The following is a 20566-nucleotide window of genomic DNA, read 5'->3' on the forward strand; positions in this document are numbered from 1 at the left end:
GGAAGTATTTAACATTGCATCTATTGGCTACTCAAGCAGAATACTCATTTATTATTTAAAAGAAGCAAAAAAAATGTTTAAAAAGTACAAATTTTGGGAAGCATTTCTCGGCTATCAAATTAATTTGTACAGTTTTCCAATTTCCCGGATTAGCAGGTTTAATGTATTTTAAGACAAGACCAATTATATTTTATAGCATCTCTTCCATTATGCTTAATTACCAGTTAGAAATTTGGTAATCTCAGTATCACAATGATACCATGGTTTTGGTCTTACTTATTTTAATGACTTAATTTTTTTTAAATTTGATATCTTGCATTAATATCATTATTGTGAATGTCTTCTGATTTGTGCTTCATTTTTTCCTTTCATGGAGATCATAATCAGTGTTTTTAAAAATAGTTTAATGATGTTATCATGACTATATTTTTTAAATTCCCCAAATCAGAATCAAGCAGCTTTCCTTTATTATCACATTTGAACAATTTTTACATTGTATGCTTATTTTATTTTATAGTTGCATGCCACAAAGCTTTAGGAGGAGAAATTTGTAGCCAGTGATCACCTCTATCATTTGCTATGATAAGCCACAAGATCCATTGACACACACAGAGTTCTTAGAGTTAGTGACACAAATTATTCCATATTCACTATTATTATTTAATATACAATATTTTTGGCTCAGTCTTTCAAGAGATATACAATTCATTATAATACTCAAAACATGTACATAATTTTTAAATTTAATCTGAATCATGAACATATTCTTAAGTCCAGATAATCAATAAAACAAAATAAATCAAGCCCTGATTTATAACATCAATTTCTGAGGTATAAATGCTGACACTGAAAAATTTAGCAATTAGCTCTGAAAAAATAGAAGGAGCTGGCTCCAATATTCTCCTATAGCACCTCAAAGGAGGTCTTTAAATGAGAGAATGATTTGTCATATATATTTCAGAGAGATTTATTCAGATATAGGTTGCATTAGATGGTCAACAAGGTCTCCTGCATTCTAAAATTCTGGGATTCTGTGATATATGGAAACCTATCATGTTTGGGTGTGGTGTTCTCTTCTTTTGAGTTAATATATGATTGTTCTCTCTGGGAAGCAGGTTTCTTGGGGAGGTTTTCTGGAGGCAGTTTTAGTTTCAGTTCAGAGCAATAATCACCCCAAATGCAGCCAGCTGATAAAATTCAAACGTTTATTTTCTCCTTCCAAGTCTTTCTTTCCTTGGGCCCAAAAGCTTTCTTAGAGGCCTCTCTCCCTCCTTGGTTCCAAGAGCTCTTGCAGCTTGTCTTTTGGCTCTTCCAGTTTCTGCCTCTAGCTCAACTCCGACTCAATCTCCTCCTCTGACTAACTGACTGAGTGAAGCTCTAAGAGTTTCTTATATATGATCTCTTAAAGGTGTAAACCCGAAGGTTGACTCCTCCTCTGAGAGTGGGATTATGGGAAGTGTGAATTTGGATATCTCATACTGAACCCTGAAATCTCCCAAACATGTGAACTAATGTGTGAGCTAATGTGAACTCTCAAAGGTGTTAACTTAAGCATTGTTTCTATCAATTTTGGTGACTTAATACCTTGCAAGGATTTGCTCTAATGTGTGAACCAATAAGCATTGTATCAATTCCATTGAGTTAACACTAGGATTCTAACATTTGGGTCATAATAATGGGAATCTTTGATCAATGTGTCCCTTGCAGAATTTTGCTCAGTGCCTTCAGACATTCTGATGTTATGGTAACGTGAATCAGAAATTCCTCATCAATATCATGCAGAAGAAAACGGTTTTCATTAAGATTTGTAATTTCTGCTTAGAATAGTTTTATATTCACCATAAAATGTTATATTGAATGTGGAGTAATAGATAGGAAGTAGTGCAGGAGAAATCCATGGAGTTGAAAACCTAGAAGTCATCATGAGTGAAATTCAGATCCAGAAGCACTTACCAAGTACTTGATATATACTAGACACCATGGTGGGCATTGGGGATACAAAGACAAATGAATACAATCAATCAACAAACCTTTGTTAAGCTCCTACTATGGTTGGGGTACTGTATTAAATGCTAGGGATAAACAAAGGAAGGAAAAATCATCATTGGCCCTAAGTTTACATGTAAATAAGAATGTACAGACAAGATACATAAAGATAGAGGGGTTTCAAATTAATATCTTTCATCCCCCAAACCATGGGTCTAACAGTAAAATGTAGCATTGATAATAATGCTTCTTGTTTGCTATCCTCCTCTAATCTCCCACTCAGCTGTTTGATTCTTCCTCCAGACATTTAAAAGTGTTCCTCCTAGGGTTAGTTGACAGCTGAAACCTTTCCTGCTCTTGACGCACTTCAGTTCATATCTGATAGCGCCATCTAGAAATTTTCAGTTTCCATATATTCTGGTTGCACTATTAGCATACAAAACTCCAAAGCTGTGGGGTTGTTGTTGTTGTTGTTATTTAGTGTTCATTTTTTTTTGTTTGTTTTGTTTTGTTTTGTTTATGCACACCTCCATGATGTCTGTCTAATTGGCCTGCATATTTCTTTTTTTTTTTAATAATAGCTTTTTATTTTCAAACTGCATGCAAAGATAGTTTTCAACATTCATCCTTGCAAATCCTTTTGTTCCAAATTTTTCTCTCCCTTCCCTCTAAGCCCTCCCGTAGACAGTGAATAATCCAATATACGTTAAACGTGTATTTCTTCTAAACATATTTCTACATTTATCATGCTGTGCAAGAAAAACCAGATCAAAAAGGGAAAAAAAAGTGAGAAAGAAATAAAATGAAGCAAACAAGAACAACAAAGGGGAAAATACTATGTTGTGATCCATATTCAGTCCCCACAGTCCTCTTTCTGGCTTCTGGATTTTTTCTTTTTCTAAATTGTATTTATTTAATACTTTCCCCAGTTACATTCAAAACAAAATTTCCAAGTTCTGTTTTAAGTGTTTATCTAACTTCTGCCCTGATTAATAATCACTTTCAATTAATATTTCCTTATGGATAATTCTTACTTGAACCTTGGCCTTACCTCATTTTAGTGTAAGTGAACCAAATTGGATATTTTGAGGAAATTCTCTCCATATATTTATATAGAATTCATTCCAATGGGGGCTGAGATATAGTAAGTAGGATCATAGGAATAAGCTAATCCAATATCCTCATTATATACATCAAAAAACCAGAGCAATGATCAATACATAGTCACTGAGTGACTCATGAGGAGGACTCATTTTTTCTGATTCCAAATTGATTGTTCTCTACTTTTCCCCTCAGTTGAATGTAAGTTTCTTATGGGCATGGGTTTATCTCCCTTTAGTATTGTTTAATAGAGTTGCCACCTTATAGTTAAGGTCATCCATACAATCTGTCTATCTCTCCATAGAGAAGGTACAAAATAATAAGTGAATGACACAAACTAAAGATTATAATTTCATTTTTGCTCACTCATGTTAAAGCAGTGTAAGCATAATACAAATGGAGTAGACCTATGGATAATATCAGCCAATCAATCAATCAAGTTTATTAAGTACCTGCTATGTGATAGGCATTGTCCTATGCACTGCAAACAATTAAAATAATCTCTTCCCTTAAGGAGCCTTAAGAAGTTATTTTTATCTTGAGACACTAATATATTGTTGGTGAAGTTGTGAACTGATCCAACCATTCTGGAGAGCAATTTGGAACTATGCCCAAAGGACTATCAAAATGTGCATATCCTTTGATCCAGCTGGGCTTATATCCCAAAGAGATCCTAAAGGAGGGAAAGGGACCCACATGTGCAAAAATGTTTGTGGCAGCTCTTTTTGTAGTGGCAAGAAACTGGACACTAAGTGGATGCCCATCATTTGGAGAATGGCTGAATAAGTTATGGCATATGAATGTTATGGGATATTATTGTTCTATAAGAAATGATCAGCAATATGATTTCAGAGGGGCCTGGAGAGACTTACGTGAACTGATGCTAAACAAAATGAGCAGAACCAGAAGATCATCATATATGGCACCAACAAGATTATACAATGATCAATTTCTGATGGATGTGACTCTTTTCAACAATAAGATGATTCAGGCTAGTTCCAATGATCTTTTGATGTAATGAGCCATCTACATCCAGAGAGAGGACTGTGGAAACTGGGCGCAGATCACAATATAGCATTTTCACTCTTTTTTTTTTTTTTGTTATTTACTTGGACTTTATTTTTTTCTAATTTTTTTCCTTTTTGATTTGATTTTTCTTGTGCAACAAGATGATTGTATAAATATGTATGCATATATTGGATTATTTGCCATCTAGGGGAGGGGATGGAGAAAAAAATGAGGGAAAATTGATTTTGCAAGGGTTAAAGTTGAATTATTATCCATGAACATATTATAAAAATAAAAAGCTTTAATTTAAAAATAAGATTAAAAAAGTTATTTTATTAGAAACAACACCTACATTTAAAATTTTGCTTGTTGGCATAGTAAACAAAGTATTGGCCTTAAGATCTGAGTTCACATCTTACCTTAGATGATTATTACTTCCATGATCCTGGACAAGTTAATTCTGACTCAGTTTCCTCATTTGTAAAACGAGAATAATAGCACTCACCCAGGTTTTTTCTAAGGATTAAATGAGGAAATGTTTGAAAAATGCTTTGAAAATCTTCAAGATGTTTACATTCTAGCTGTTACTATTCTATCATTATAAAATAAATTCAAAGTACTTATTGCTTAGGTTTTTTGTTGTTGCCATTGCTGTTGTTATTGTGCCCTACTCTTCATGATTATTTTTTGCATTTTTCTTGAAAAATATACTGAAATGGTTTGCTATTTTCTCCTCCACCTCATTTTACAAATCAAAAACTGAAGCAAAGAGGGTTAAGTGACTTACCCCTGATCTTACAACTAAGTAAATGTCTGAGACTTGATTTGAACTTAGGAAAAGTAATCTTTCTGACTTTAGGAGCTCCCCAAATACAAAATAAATATTTATAGAAAATAATTGCAAGACAATTGAAGCAAGAATCATTAGAAACTAGTTTCTTGAATTAGAAGACTTAGGTCTTTATCCCATTTATCTTTCTGAATTTGGTACTTTGGATATTTCACTTTATCAATTTTTTTTCCTTATCTATAAAGCAGGAAGCTCGATATTGGCTCTATTTTGCATTAACTGCTATGAATCCAGAATAAAATAATGTCTATAATGGACATTTTTGATGGTAAATTTTTATCAAAATACAGTTATCATTCCTACTGGGTCATTTCCTTTTCAAGGTCAGGAGAGAAGAAGCAGGGCTAGTACAGTGTGGCAGCAGATGTGAGGAAGGCAAAGTCATTGCTACTGCATTTCCAGCCAGGTCTCAGGGCACAGTGCCCATTGGCATAAGAACTGGACAGAGGAGAAACTTTGGGTTTGAGTAGTCACTCTGCGTCTCCAAGATGAAGCTTGGCATTCTGCTCCTTTTCACGGGTTATGGGTACATTGGTACCCAGAATTAAAGGCAAGTGAACAGTCATGTAAAATGTAAAAACAAATTAAAGAAAAAGTTTCATTCTCTTTTTTCCTTCGTCATTGCCATGATGCAGATACTTTTGACTTAGTAAGCATTTCTCACATAATGCTATATCTATTAGACTTCAAGAAAAAAGGCATGTTTTCTTTCTTTAAGGTGAATAAATTTAATTATAATAACTAAAGAAACACAAAAGCAATAATAGAAAGTAATTAAAAGGAAATATATTATAGGAGGTCATAGGTTTATAAATATCCTGTTTACTTGGGCAAATGCAAAGATAAAAGGAGGGGAAGGTAAATGTGAACTAGATTAAATCACATGGACCAGAATTTTTGGAAAGCATGTGAATGGAGCCTTATCGTCTTAGTTATCCTATTTCACATCTGCTATTTCTTTTTTTTTTCTTTTTTAAAGCTCAAAGTTGTCCCCTTTATGAGATTAAAGAATTCTGGTTTATCTAGAGAATCTACACTTGCAAATTGCAAGAACAGGATTCATTCTTTTTAGCATTGAGCCTTTTTAAATGATGACATATTAATCAGAACAGAACTAAAAATGCAGATCAGCCAAGTAGCAAGGTGTCATTTCCATTGGTTCAGACTTCAATCTGTAGCCACATACAGCTTTCTGTCTGCTCAGTAATTTTCTATCTTATCAGTCTCATTATTTTAAAGGATTTAATGTGTCTGTTAATATGAACACTTTGTTCTTTCTGTATTGATATAGGTGTCTTTTAAAGCATTTCAGAGATGTGACATAAAGGAGTTATGGAGCGCAGATAGTCATTGAGCTTTGAAAAAAAAAAAAACTTGGTAAATAAAAGTCAAGAAATGGCATGTATAGAATAGGCCTTCATTTCTTGGTGACAGATGATCCTTTATATCTCCTTAGCAGTTAGACAGACAATGGTAATGTAAAAACTAAATATTAATCAAACATGAACTTGGATTGAGTTTGAGCTTCTATAATCAATTTCATTTTGAATAAGCTTTTACTAGAAGCCTAGAGAAGAAAAGAAAAAAAAAAAAAGGTTGCTCCTGTATTTGAAAAGTATCCTCCCATTGAAAACTAATTAGGGTAAGCTCTCTGGATAAGCTCAGTTAGTTATTCATTTAAAGATGATGGTGTAGTTATAATGAGAAGATTAAAAAGAAATGGAGATCTTTTCTAGTTTAAGTTAATTTGTGGTCTTGGGTATGTCATTGAAAATCATTGTATCTCTAGTATTCTTGTCTACAAAAAAGGAACTGTACTGTCTGATTTATTGTCACTTAGCATAATTGTGAAAATCAAGACAACTTGTTGGATTAGTGGTTAGAAAATTAAATTTTGGTATCAGGATTATTTGAGTTCAAATTTTTGCCTCAAATATTTACTAGATGATTCTGCACAAGTCTTTTAGCCTTCGTTTTCTCATAAGTAAAATGGGAATGTTAATAGCAACTACTTCAATAGATTATTGCAAAAATTGTTGTTGTTGCTGCTGTTGTCTTTTTTTCTTGAAGAGGACCCTGGCATCAGGGAGGTGATATATGATATGCAAGTGAATTGGATTTAAGTAAGGAAGGGCTGTGCAAGGCCCCTTCAGAGCCATTTGGGTCCAGTGGCAAAATATAGATTAAGACAATCAAATCAGAAAAAATATGTCCAGTGCTTTGCCAACTCCAGTGTGCTATGGCATTAGTTATTATTAGCAATGTAAGTGAAAATGTTTTAAAATATAGGAATTATCATATCCCTATGACACATCATCATTACCAATGCTAGGACTATATGAAGCGACAGGGAAGAGAGTAAACATTAATCAAGATCTACTATGTAAGTTAAATTCTTTACAAATTTGCAAATATTATAATATGATACATTATAATCCCCATTTTACTAACTTGAAGAAACTGAGGCAGACAGAAGCCAAGTGATTTGCTCAGAGTTACACGGCTAGAGTGTCTGAGGCAGAATTTGAATTCAAATCTTCCTGACACTAGGTCCAGCAAGTTTCAGAAGAATGTGTAAGAGTGCTGTATTTTGTTTTCTAGGTCTGGACTTATGATTTCATCAGATTAGAGAACAAGTTTTATAAAAATTTCTTCTACTGATCTCCATTTCTAATATGTTTCTATAATTATAGTTTTTGAGGGACACAAAACACTAAGAGACTGACTTTCCCAGAATCATATAGCCAGTATGAAACCCAATCTTTGAACCTAGGGTTTCCTAATGTCAAGACAGGTTTCTATACACTAAGCAACCTTACTGCTCTCTTAAGAAGGATGTGTTTAATAAAATGTCATAAAGTCTTCTAACCAGATAAATAAAGGCATAGTCAGGAATACTACCTCTTTAACATCTACTTATGGGTTACTGAAAATTTGTTTCCAAGGTAGATGAACCCACCATTACTTTGCACTTGTTATTCTTTTGGGATATTGGATTCATTTGCCATTTCTTTCTCTAGCTCATTTTACATATGAGGAAACTAAGACAAATAGAGATTTTAAAATTTGCTGAGCATCCCATAGCTGGTAAGAGTCTGAGGCCATATTTGAATTCAGGAAGTCTAAGTTCAAGCTGGGTACTGGATCCATTGTGCCACCTAGCTGTGTTAACCTGACACTTTGAAGCTATTAAATAAATGTTCTTTAAGTGAATGAATGAATGACATATATCTACTACAATCAGGAAAATACCAGTTATATGTAGAAAAGATTCTTGTTTATACAAGGAAAGTAAAGCAAGAATAAGCAACCTACCTAAAAGCTTTGCTTAATTGTCTGTAATCTCACAGTGAAAAGAGGGGAAAAAGGTATACTTAGAGAACTCATTTTAGGGGCTAATGGCCATTTTATTGTCATGAGATTCCTTTATTTAGTTCTTTCTACAAATAAACTCACAGCAGGGGAAAGGCCACTAGTTAGAGCAATTTGGGAGGGGGAAATAGGTAAACAGAGGGAAAGGCTAGGAGAAGAACGTCATCTGGCAGAGGGATTATTTCCTGACTCCTGTGGATCTGGCTAAGAACCAACTGAGATCCCAATATGCTGCTTCTCAGTAAAATCAACCAATTTCCATAGCACCAGGCCCACCTACAATGGTACACATTAGTTTATCTAAGCCATACTTCAAATAACATTCCAGTGCCGGCAATGACCTGAGTCAGGCACACACAAGAGAGATATTCTCCTGCCATGCTAATATTATTTTTCAGTTTTCATTCTTTGCTTTTTCTGGCCCACTGTTTTTGTTTTTCTCCCTCCTCCCTTAATAATATTAGTAAAATGATAGATGGAACATCTCTTATATCCATTTCCTTAATAAAATCTTGAGCCACTGAGAGTGGCTAAAAGAGCAAGAATACTATTTCTTAACCTAGGGATTTCCTTGCAAAACTGACTCTATTTTGACTTGTAAATGTGTGCCCCTGGAATGTCTATCTCTTCAGAAGGGTGGCGAGGAATATGGGCTGTTGGTCCAGAAGATCAAGGAGCTGAGACAAGACTGACATGTGCCGGTAAGCAATGAAGTGAGGTGGAGATAAAGGATGGGACATCCTAATTCATTCTATTCTCTTTCTAGAGGGTTACAATGTTTGTTTCACAGTGTACCTGGTTCCCCAGCCTATTTTCTATGTAGTAGACTTTCCATAATTGTATTTATTTATTTATCTTTGCTCTCCTCAAAGCAGAGTTTTACTTTCTTAGAATTCACCATACTCTCTATCATCTGTCTCTTAAAATGTGACTGTTAGGTGCAGAAAACAACTCTATAGGACTAAGGATTTTCAATATGATCTTTCTTTTTATAAAAGTTGAAAAAAATTGAAAGCAATGTAGTGGTAATGGATAGAAATCTGGCCACAGGTCCAGGAAGATGTAGATTCAAATCTCGTAAGTGATACCTACTAGATATGTGGCCCTGGGCAGATCCCATGACTTATCCCATCTGTGTAAATGAAATCACAGTTATAATCTCTAATTGTTATAGATAGTTGATGCTCTCAGATAATGTATAAAAAAACATTAACATTACTGTGAATTGGCTAGGCATCATAAGTCTCATGTGACTGCCTCATGCTGACCAAATAGAATATAGATGGCAAATGGGTTTGATTACCTTATGGAAAAGAACTTTTTAATAGGAAATCAAATATAGAGCATAATGCTTGCTTTGCCTACTCAAATAAAATATACTGCACTGGGAATTTGGGTTCTGTACAAGCAGAAATTGTGCCTGTACATTTGCACACAGTCAAACTTTACTTATGTAAACATTAACAATTATAATGACACATAACCTTTATATATCACTTTAAGGTTTGCAAAGAACTTTGCATTTATTATTTCATTATTTAAATTTCTTATTTGATCTTCATTTGATGATTCATTAATTTGAACTTCTCTAAAAATAAATGTTACCATCATTCCCATTTTATAGATTTGGAAACTTAAAAGAGACTAAGAGTTATTAAATGACTGTCCTAGGATCTCATAGCCAATAATCATCTGTGACAGATTGAAAATACTATCTTTCAGACAGCACTCTAGCCACTATGCTGCCATAGCAATGATAGCAGCAAGAACCCCAACAATAACTGTAATAATAGTTGTAATAAAATATATTATTATATTATATACTACCTACAATAATGTAAAGCTTTAATCTTACATATGTTCATTTTCTATTGGTAAAACAATGCCCCCAAGTAAATGAAAGACAGTTATAGTAACTACCCTACTTCCCTCCAAAGTATTTAAATTCATGATAGTGTCATCATAACCATCTCTAGATTTTTAAGTAGGAATGGGAGAAAGTTAAAAAAACAGTTATGAAATATTCTCAAATTTGTTAATTGGCTCTGGAGGACAGACCTAGGAATAATAGATTTTAAAGAGGTTAAAGAGAGGTATATTCTAAGAAAGAACTCCTTAATTACTATAACTATCTAACTGTAAATGTAAATGTAACTGTAAATGTAAAAATAGAATCAGATGCTTTGGCAAATGTATTTTATCCATTGTACTATTTAGATAAATTCATATGAAGCATTAGCTGAGCTGAGCTTATTAGTGGTCTCCAATGGAGCCTAGATTGATAATTCTCAGACTTTTGTTCTTAGTATCCCTTTATACTATTAAAATTATTGAGAATCTTATCTAAAGAGTTTTTGTTTATGTGGATCATATTTATAGATATTTACCACATTAGAAATAAAACTATTTTTTAACTTGTGAAAGGGTTTTAGGGACACCCCCCCACCCCCAGGAATCTCTGGACCATACTTCGAGAACCACTGGCTTAGATGACCACTTCTCAAAGATATAACAGAGGAGATTTTTGTTCAGATACAGATTGAACCCAGTGGCTTCTGGGGTGCTTTCCAACCCTATGATGTCATGGATGCCTTCGATTGATATTTTTGGTGTGATGTATCTCCTCCCAAAGAAACGCAATAGGCAATGGATTGAAATGGTAAAGATATAAAATGCATTTACAAGTTGTAAATTTCATTTCTCAAGGGTGATAGATATGATAACAACAAAGGATGGTTAAGTGTTAGACATATGTGTTAAGTTGACCCTGAGTTAAGTTTATGGAACAATGCAGTCAGAAACAACAGATAGAGGTTAGTCACAGGATCATAGGACTGTAGCTTTAGAGATGCAAAGCAGCAAGTTAATACTTAAATTTTAGGAATTAAAAAATGGAATCAAAAAGGATAATGATGGGAGTATGATTGAAATCCGGTTTGGGGAACATCATTTGTATTAATCTTACCATTTCATTATACTTTGTCTTGACATTGTATAAATGGCACTAGTGACAGCAGTTAGTACTATCTTACCTACCAAAAGTAAGAGAAAGAAGTGTTATGTGGTCTGGAACAAGATCAACATTATACTTTCAAAATCCTTGATTATGTTTTTTGGATATTCCTATCCCATTTCAGAGACCCATTTACTTAATCTGTTGTTAGTTAACTAGAATATTAAGTGCCTACTATATGCCAGGAAGATGCCTGGGAATAAAAAGAGTGCGAAGTGTTGGATTGAATTCCAACAACTTGAATTAAAATCTCTTGGGCTCAGTTTCCTCTTTTGTAAAATGAGATTAGAGTAGATGACCTTCAAGTCTCCTTCATATCAGTCACCAAAATGATCTTTTTACACTCATTGATGAACATTTAAGGAGTTCATAAAAAATTACTTACATTAGCAGTAAAATAATAATAATTAGGATGAGAACTAGAATTAGCATTGCGGTTTAAGATTTACAAAGTGCTATATAAGTATGTATCTCATAGACTGTTAGAATAACCCTAGGAAATAGCTGCTGTTATCTGTATTTTACAGTTGAGGAAATGGAAGCAGAGAGAGGTAAAACCATTTGCCTGATATCAAACAGTTAGTAAATGTTTGAGGCTGGTTTTGATCTCAAGTCCTCCTAAATCCAGGACTAATAATCTAATACCCATAGTTAAGCATTTATATAGTACTTTAAAGTTTGAAAAATACCTTAGAGATGTATTATCTTATTTGATCCTCAAAACGACCTGGGAGGTAGATAGTGTATCAATAGCAATGAATAAAAAGTATCTTTTAAAGAATTTTAAATTTAAAAAATTTTTGAAATAAGGATTAAGACAAATGATAGACCAAAACAAATGAGGAAAATATGAGGCAGGGATGTTCATAGGAAATGCATATCAGGTTAGCAGAAGTATCACAGGCCCAATATGACTAATTTGGAAATGTTTCACTGGTATAGATTGGTTGTTCTCTTGAGGACTGGGGAGGTAAGGGAGGGAGGGAAAAATATGGAACTTGTAATCTTACAAAAATGAATATTGAAAACTATCATTACATATAATTAGAAAGTGAGGGGGGGGGAATTATTGCTTTCCTGTACTTCCTTCCCTCTCCCCCAAACAAGGATATGCTACCAATCAGCTCAAATTGACTTATAGGAATCAGTTTTCAAATTTTCAGTGTGAAAATGTGGGGAATGGGAAAATTATAAATAGGGTTTAATTTATTGTTTTTTGATTGTCTTAACATGAAAGTGGTGGTGAAAATGTTAATAGTTCAGAGTAAATTAAATTGTATGTCTTGCTATTATTTCCTGTTGACCCTCCCTGAAATCTGGTTGTTAAATGTTTCAATCTATCATTTGAAAACACCAAGAGGTTGATACCTCTTAGGTCTTTTTGGTCAGTTTTAATTATAAGTAAATCACTTAACACAAGAACTTAAGAGAAAGACAATACATTCAAATAGAATCAGTAGAAAAAACTTGTCAAATCATTCAATTTCAATGATGCTTAAAATCAAAGATTTGATTTACCAAGCCTAAGATAGCCTAAGGCCTGTCAGGTTGGCCAGTTTTTCTTTTTTGATTTTTTCATAGAGTTTGCTTTCAGATAGTCCCCACCACTTTAAGTGCAACTGGCTTTACTGAAAAAGTATTGGAAGACTTCTGAATTTTTATTTTGTAATCATTTTGACTTTTCATTGTTAGAAAAATATCTGTAAGTTTTCTACTACAGGGAAAGCAGTATTTTCCTTTGCATATAATATATAGATGATATCAAAAGCACTTAAAATATACATTTGAAGTTAACTGATATATTAACATAGCTGATTCTAAGTAATGCATTATGATAAATGGTAGTGAACTTTTGTAGAAAATTCAGTGAATGATAGAATGCTAATTAGTGGTTCATTGTGAACCAAGAGGGGGTATCTATCACGGTTTGCTATAGTCCTTTCTCTAAAGTATTTTTACCAATGATTAGGAAAAATACTTCCAGAGAATCCTAATCAAATTTTAGTTTAAAGAATTAACTAATATCTTAAATATCAAGAAGTATGGAAACAAAGATTTATTAAACACCTATTATGTACCAAGTAACATGGTAAATGTCTTACAAATATTGTCTCATTTGACCCTCACAACAATCCTGTGAGATAGGTGCTATCATTGTCTCTGTTTTTCCAGTTGGCGAAGTTGAGCCAGACAGAGGTTAAGTGACATGGAAGACACAGCTAGTGAGTATTTAAGGCAGGATTTGAGTTCAGGTCTTGCTGACTCCAAGTTCAGAATAAGAATAATCTCCATAGCACTAAATCATAGACCTAATTTATTGTGATGGAATTTAATATGATTAAAAGTTTTATGAGAAAAATAGGCTAGTTGCATGACAAGAATGTGACATAACTGAAAGATAAGGCATATCTTATAAGAGTATCCTTGAAACGTTTAGAGACAGTGGAGAAGATCCCCAAGATTGAAAGGACTCTGTCTGATGTGCTTATGGGAGGTTGTTGACAGGCATTATGTAGGATGAATCAGCATAGCTGATTTATGATTTGCATCATTGGAGAGAATCATCACCTCTTTGAAATCACAGATCCATTTGAGTATTCAAGTAAATATAAAATCATGCCTTTAGATTAAAACATCAACTGCATGACTTTTAAATGGCAGAGAAATAACTTTCAGGAAATTATCATTAAAAATGAGGGAGTTTAATTGACCACATGCTCATTATAAATTATTAATGTGACATATTCACTAAAGAATAATTCAACAGTAAATATCATAATCAAAGTATTAATACTCGTATTAATAACAAAAGTTAATAATTAAGGGAAATAACAGCTCCATTGTACTCATGCAGCTAGATGCATAGATCACCTGGTTTGGAGTCAGGAAGACTAGTTCAAATACAGCTTCAGATATTTATTGGTTATATACCCTTCCCTCTTTGTCTCAGTTTCCTCATCTGTAAAAATGAGCTGGAGAAGGATATGACAAATTACTCCATTATCTTTGCCAAGGAAATCCCGAAAGGGGTTTTGAAGATTTACATGTAACTGGAAATAACTAAAAATATTGATCAAACTATATTCAATTTTAAGTATCATATTTCCTTTTTTTCTTGTTTAGAAAAAAAAAAAACCTATATTTGTAAAAAAAAAAAAAACCCAGAAAATTATCTGGCTTTTTTCTTTTCTATGTTTATGTTGCTATGTTTGGTTATAGTCATCATATTCTCTATTCTCCCCTTCTTTTTTCCCCCTCACCTTTCCTTATCTCATTTCCCTTCCCTTTCCATTTCTTTCTCTTTCTTTTTCTTTTCTTTTCCTTACCCTCCCTTTTCCTTTCCTTCCCTTCACTTTTCCTTTCTTTCTCTTTCTTTTTCCTTTCCTTCTCTTTCTTTTCTTTCATTTCCTTTAAAATTTTTTCTTTTCTTTTTTTTCAGCCCAGATTACAAAAATATAGCAGATTGCTTGTGTTAGTTATGACGTGAGCCAATTTTCCCTTTCCTAGACAGTCTGATGCCCCTTACTCCCTATCTTGGGAACTCACCATATTGGTGCTAGGCATAGGGTAATACCCTATGTCTGCAGACCTTTGAGTTTTAGGGATCCACTTACTTTAGCTTCCCCACTAGTAAAGGTCATGAACATACATCACAAGATAATCATCACATCTTCAAAAGGTCACTGATAAAATGGTTCATAAATCAATAATAATAATAATAATGGTGAAGGAACTTAGAGATATTGTATTAATTGCTGAATTAATAAACATTTTTAAAAGCTCTACTATTGACTAAGCACTGTGCTAAACAATGAAAAGTGAAGTTTTCTTTCCTTAAAGAGTTTATATTCTATAGGAAGAGACAAAATATACACGTATAAGTATATTTTAGACAAGTATTTAAAGCCTAGGTAAGCATACATAAACTGATTTCAGGGGGACTAGCATATGGCAGTGTCAGGAATGACTTCATGTAGTAAGTAATGTTTGAGCTAAGCTTTGAAGTAAACTAAGGATTTTAGGCAACATTAAGGAGGGAATATATGCCAAGTATGGAGGAGAGCCTTTGTCAAAAACATAGAGTTAGAAGATGAAGGCAAGGAGGTCAACTTGTCTGGATTGTAAAGTGAATAAAGGGGGCAATACACAATAAGCTGGAAATGAAGATTGGAGTAAAATTGTGAAGGACTTTGAATGCTCTCCCAAAAACTTTCCTTCCTTCTTTCCTTCCTTCCTTCCTTCCTTCCTTCCTTCCTTCCTTCCTTCCTTCCTTCCTTCCTTCCTTCCTTCCTTCTTTCTTTCTTCCTTCTTTCCTTCCTTCCTTTCTTCCTTCTTTCCTTCCTTCCTTTCTTCCTTCCTTCCTTCCTTCCTTCTTCCTTCCTTCCTTCCTTCCTTCCTTCCTTCCTTCCTTTCTTCCTTCCTTCCTTCCTTTCTTCCTTCTTTCCTTCCTTCCTTCCTTCTTTCCTTCCTTCCTTTCTGCTTTCCTCCCTCCCTCCTTCCTTTTTTTCTTTCTTTTCTTTTTTCTTTCCTTCCTTCCTTCCTTCCTTCCTTCCTTCCTTCCTTCCTTCCTTCCTTCCTTCCTTCCTTCCTTCCTTCCTTCCTTCCTTCTTTCTTTTCTTTTCTTTTCTTTTCTTTTCTTTTCTTTTCTTTTCTTTTCTTTTCTTTTCTTTTCTTTTCTTTTCTTTTCTTTTCTTTTGTTAAAAGAGTTTATTGAGCAAGGGAGTGACACATGAGTAATTTAAGATTTTATGGAAGAAATTTGTGTAGATTTGTGTAAAATATAATTAAGTAGTATAGACTTGCAATTTTCAAATTTAAATTAAAGTTATAACATGGACATTATATTGAATTTATTCTGTATGACTGAAGTTGGGCAGATTTGATTCAAAACTAGGAAGAATTCACATAAATCATTCCAAAATTGGAATGCGCTATCCCCTAACATAGTGAATTCCCTGTCATTAGTAATATTCAAAAAGCTAAATGTTCACCTCTCAGAACTATTGTACCATTTGTGTGACCTTGGACAAGTCATCTTACCTTCCATGATATTAGTTTCCTTATCTTTAAAATGAAAAAGTTGAACTAGATTGCCTCTATGATCCCTGGTAGCATCTAGATCTGGGTTCATGGCAGCTGCCTGGGGCAGATAGGACTATTTGAAATATTAAGGTCCCTCCCAAGTCTAATATTCTATTACTTTAAGTGGGGACATAATATCTTTTTGTTATTTGTGAAAGGGAAAATAGACTGAGTATAATGAATTTGCTCTTTAAATGAATAAACTATCATCTGTGCAAGTATTCTCTTTCTCATTCTCTCTCTCTTCTCTCTCTCTCTCTCTCTCTCTCTCTCTCTCTCTCTCTCTCTCTCTCTCTCTCTCTCTCTCTCTCTCTCTCTCTCTCTCTCTCTCTCTCTCTCTTCATATTGCAAAATTAGATGTATATTAAGAGGGAAAGCCATTTGTCAAATCATGAAAAGTCCCATTTTCCTATCCTTTTTTTCTTAATGACCTCCTTCTCCCCAAAGGTGTATTTATGAAAGTAGCAAAATCCAATATCTTAGATATTTTTCAACTTTTTTTTTTTCCTTTTGGCCAAGTCCTGGCTCAGTCTCATTGTCTTCTTGAGATGAGCTGCCACCACAACTCAAAGCCTGAATGTGCTTTAGTCAGCTGATAGTTCTGGAGCTGAAAAGGAATATTGCTACAGAATCTAGCAATTCTCTGTGGGCACTCAGTTAGTGCCTGCTGTTTGCTTTGGTGGCAGTTGTTGCCATTAGGTAAGGAGAGAGCCTTCTGATCTGAGAGCAGCAGAAAGAACAACCCTTGGTTAAATAGGATTCACTGAAATCAGCCAAGGGATCAAGTAATGGGACTCAATCATCTAAGGTAAGCTTTTCCTTGTTCTCCTGTAAATGTGAGGTTTAATTGACTTTATTTTAGTCCACCGATAAATCAGTCTGGGAAATACCACTGAAAATGAATAATGCGTAGTTTCCAGAGCTTGTGTGTGTGTGTGTGTGTGTGTGTGTGTGTGTGTGTGCACTTCCTGCTTTTCTTCTGTGTCAATTTTAAGGGACTACAGCATATATTTCCCATTGTCTGCTGAGCCTCTCTATGCATTTCTGTTTGGGACTTTGTTAGTGCTGGACTTCTCAAACGATTAATGTTTGGAGGAACAATCTATTTAGCATAGCACTGAGCACTATAGATTAATGCAGTAATCAATGAGAGCAGGGCACTGCAGAGATTTGTTTTGATGAGAGCAGCATTTCTGGCCCTGTTTGGTGTCACCGTTGTATAATATTGGACACTGCAGACTTGGGGGGGGGGAGGAATTTAGAACGCACGAGGACCACGGGGATTTTTCTCTTCAATCTCCTTGGCATTCCGAGGGATCTTTTGATTGTATTGTGAGTTTGCTACTTTTGCTGGCTGGAATCTGGGAAGGAACATCTTGATGCCAGCATCCTTCATTTCACCACTCTAATGCTTCTGGTATGTTTGCCGGCTTTCTGCAGTTTCTCCTCCTTCAAACACTGCATGCAGGAGCAGGTAAACCAAACTGTCATATTGACATTATAGTTAAATATAAAATGAGATGAATATATAATTTTAGCTGATTTCTAGAGAGTTTATGGCAATGAAATGCTGAACTTCCCTATAGAATTAAATTTCTATTATGAAAAGAGAAAAAGGATAATTTTTCTTTCTTTTCTTTTTAAACCTGTAATTTAATAAATGTGTTGTCATTTTACAAAATTGTGTTATTTTGATAAAATATGGGATATTTGAATGCATGTAATAACAAGTATAGATATAAAAGAAAGTCTAAAACGATTCCAATATAGATTTATATCTTTTCAGATTGAACAATATACACTTAAAAAATGAATTAGATTTAAATCTATGTTGCTATTATTTTAGACCTTATATATTCATATTCTCCTGATAGACAAAGAATGTAGAAATAATTCCGAAAGTCTATGTTAATATGCTTGTCTGTTTACCTAAAGATAGTCAGTAGACACTGAATTTTTCTCTAACATCTTTCAGAATTTGTATCTCAAAATAGAAAGTCACATCTTTTGTAGAGGCTCTGATTTGGGAAAACATTCCTCTTTCTGAACTATTTAAACAAAGGCTGCAGAGGCCTTGCATCTCTTAACTAAAATAGCCTAATTTTAGAGTTCTTCCATATAAATGCCTATCCTACTTATGACTGGAGTTGTCTCATCCACAGAAATAACTGTCCTGATAGAGAGGTAAAGAGAAAATGAGGAGATGGAAGATTGAGGAAAGAAGAGGAGAGACAGACAGATAGACAGAGACACAGAAAAATAGAGAAAGAACAGACAAATACAGAGAGATAAAAATATGAAAGACATTTTACCTTTTCTGTTAAGTCTTGGGTGCATGATAAAACCTCATTTGATCTTATTTTCTTCCCTACAAAATGTGAATAATTCTTTCAACTTTGTTTATAGAGCAATTTAATAGTGAATAAATAAAATATATTTTCCAAGGAAATATTTGTATAGAAAAATTTACTGTTGTTTACAAGTATGGAAGTCCTTTCAAGTTTTTTTTTCTTTTTTAATTGAAAAAGTATACAGTTGACCCTTATTTCTTTACCACTAAGTACCCCATCTAGGGAATGACTCTTTGAACAAAGCTAACAAGTCATGACTGTGAAGCCAAATAATTTATTTTTTAAAATGTGACTATGTCTTGAGGACACCATGAAACTTTACTGCACTGATGGGAGTGGAGAGATGGCATCATGGGATGTGCTGCAGATGAATTGGTCAATGGATGCAAAAAGAAGGCCACAGGACATATTCCTGAAGGTCCTGGCAGATACATGAGTTCTCTGAGTTCCCAAGTACAACAGATACTGCAAAAAAGTGCCCTAAGACAGCTTATAGCATTATTTTCAATGTACAATATTCTAAATGGAACCTGAAGATACATAAAAGACTAGAGACAGTTTGAGAAAGAGCAGTAGTAATAATAACCCCCCAAAGGAATTAATCAGATTGTTTAGATACTTGCCCTAAGATTGTGGTTTAGCAATAAACTACAAACATTTTCTTTTAAGAAGCTTATCAGGATTAATTTGACTAAATCAATCAAATCTATATCTCAATGAGATAGCAGGAATTTTTAGGGGCTCTTGTATGAAACTGCACAAAACTAATGAATGAGTGTTGATAAAGATTAGTAAAATTGTACTCATTTCCATTGCTTCTCCTCCACTGACTTAAGTTGATCTTCTTGAATTTTGGAAAACTAAAGCCAGAATGAGAGAATGTATGATAGTTTTGTTTTGGGATGATTGAGAATGAGATAATATATATTATTCTTCCCTATGAATAATGGCTTATATTCTGATATGTGAACACAACCATATGGTAGGTATGACGATAATCAGATAGATTTTCATATGTAAATTTTGACCAATAGTTCCATAGTTTTATAACTATGCTACGAATAGTTATAATTGTTGGTAATTTTATGATGCAGTGCCTTATGTAGTATATTATTTGAACTTCCCTTTACGGCTGCTTCCAACCTTTGAGATCCACAAAGACTATGTGATGCCATTAAATTGCAAGAACATTGCAAACCTTTTCAATTTGATTAGTTGCATGAATTTTTAAAACTTTTAAATGCTATTGTTTATGCAATGTTCCCCAGGAGAACACTCTAAAAGAGAGGAATAATGGATTTGGGGGAAGAAACAGAAATTGATTCAACCCATATCAGTGGTACCTCTTTACTTAGTTGTTTCTTCAGCCAAATTCTTAGTATTTTAAAAAACAGAAGCAAATATTTTGGTTCAAAAAAGAAAAAGCCTTTGCTACTTTTCTAGGTTCAGAAAAATTTAGGGACATTTGACTTCATTTTATGAAGTTAGAGAAGAGAAAATAGTTCTCAAGAACAATGTGCTGATAAAATAAGTTTAAAATTGATTAATTATTGCTCAATTTTAAATACACATATATGTGTATCTGTATATACACTATATATGCACATTGGTATATGTGTTCATATTTATGTCTTTCTATCATAGATGATATAGGGAGTGAGAGAGATAGTATCTGTACAATCACCTCCAAAGAAGAGCATTTTCATGTTGTGGGTAGTCTAATTCATCAAGGCAAACTTCACTTCTATCTGGTTGATTCAAATCTCCCTCCCCCTCCTTTTGACTCATTATAAAGAGTGATTG

The 20566-nt window shown here is 33.8% G+C and overlaps 1 protein-coding gene across 34 annotated transcripts in view; it reads left to right on the forward strand.

Moving 5' to 3' along the window:
- RIMS1 (regulating synaptic membrane exocytosis 1) overlaps positions 1 to 20566 on the forward strand; it is a 718240-nt gene that overhangs the window by 405483 nt on the left and 292191 nt on the right. Inside the window, exon 1 of one of the 34 annotated variants that reach the window (XM_051997260.1) lies at positions 17482 to 17886. The exons of the other annotated variants lie outside the window; for them this stretch is intronic. Coding sequence (XP_051853220.1) covers positions 17832 to 17886 — 55 coding nt within the window. The 5' untranslated portion in view covers positions 17482 to 17831. Of the gene's footprint in view, positions 1 to 17481; positions 17887 to 20566 lie in introns of those variants that run through there. 34 annotated transcript variants of the gene reach the window in all.

This window comes from Antechinus flavipes, chromosome 4 (genome assembly GCF_016432865.1).
Source record: "Antechinus flavipes isolate AdamAnt ecotype Samford, QLD, Australia chromosome 4, AdamAnt_v2, whole genome shotgun sequence".
Lineage (NCBI taxonomy): Eukaryota > Metazoa > Chordata > Mammalia > Dasyuromorphia > Dasyuridae > Antechinus > Antechinus flavipes.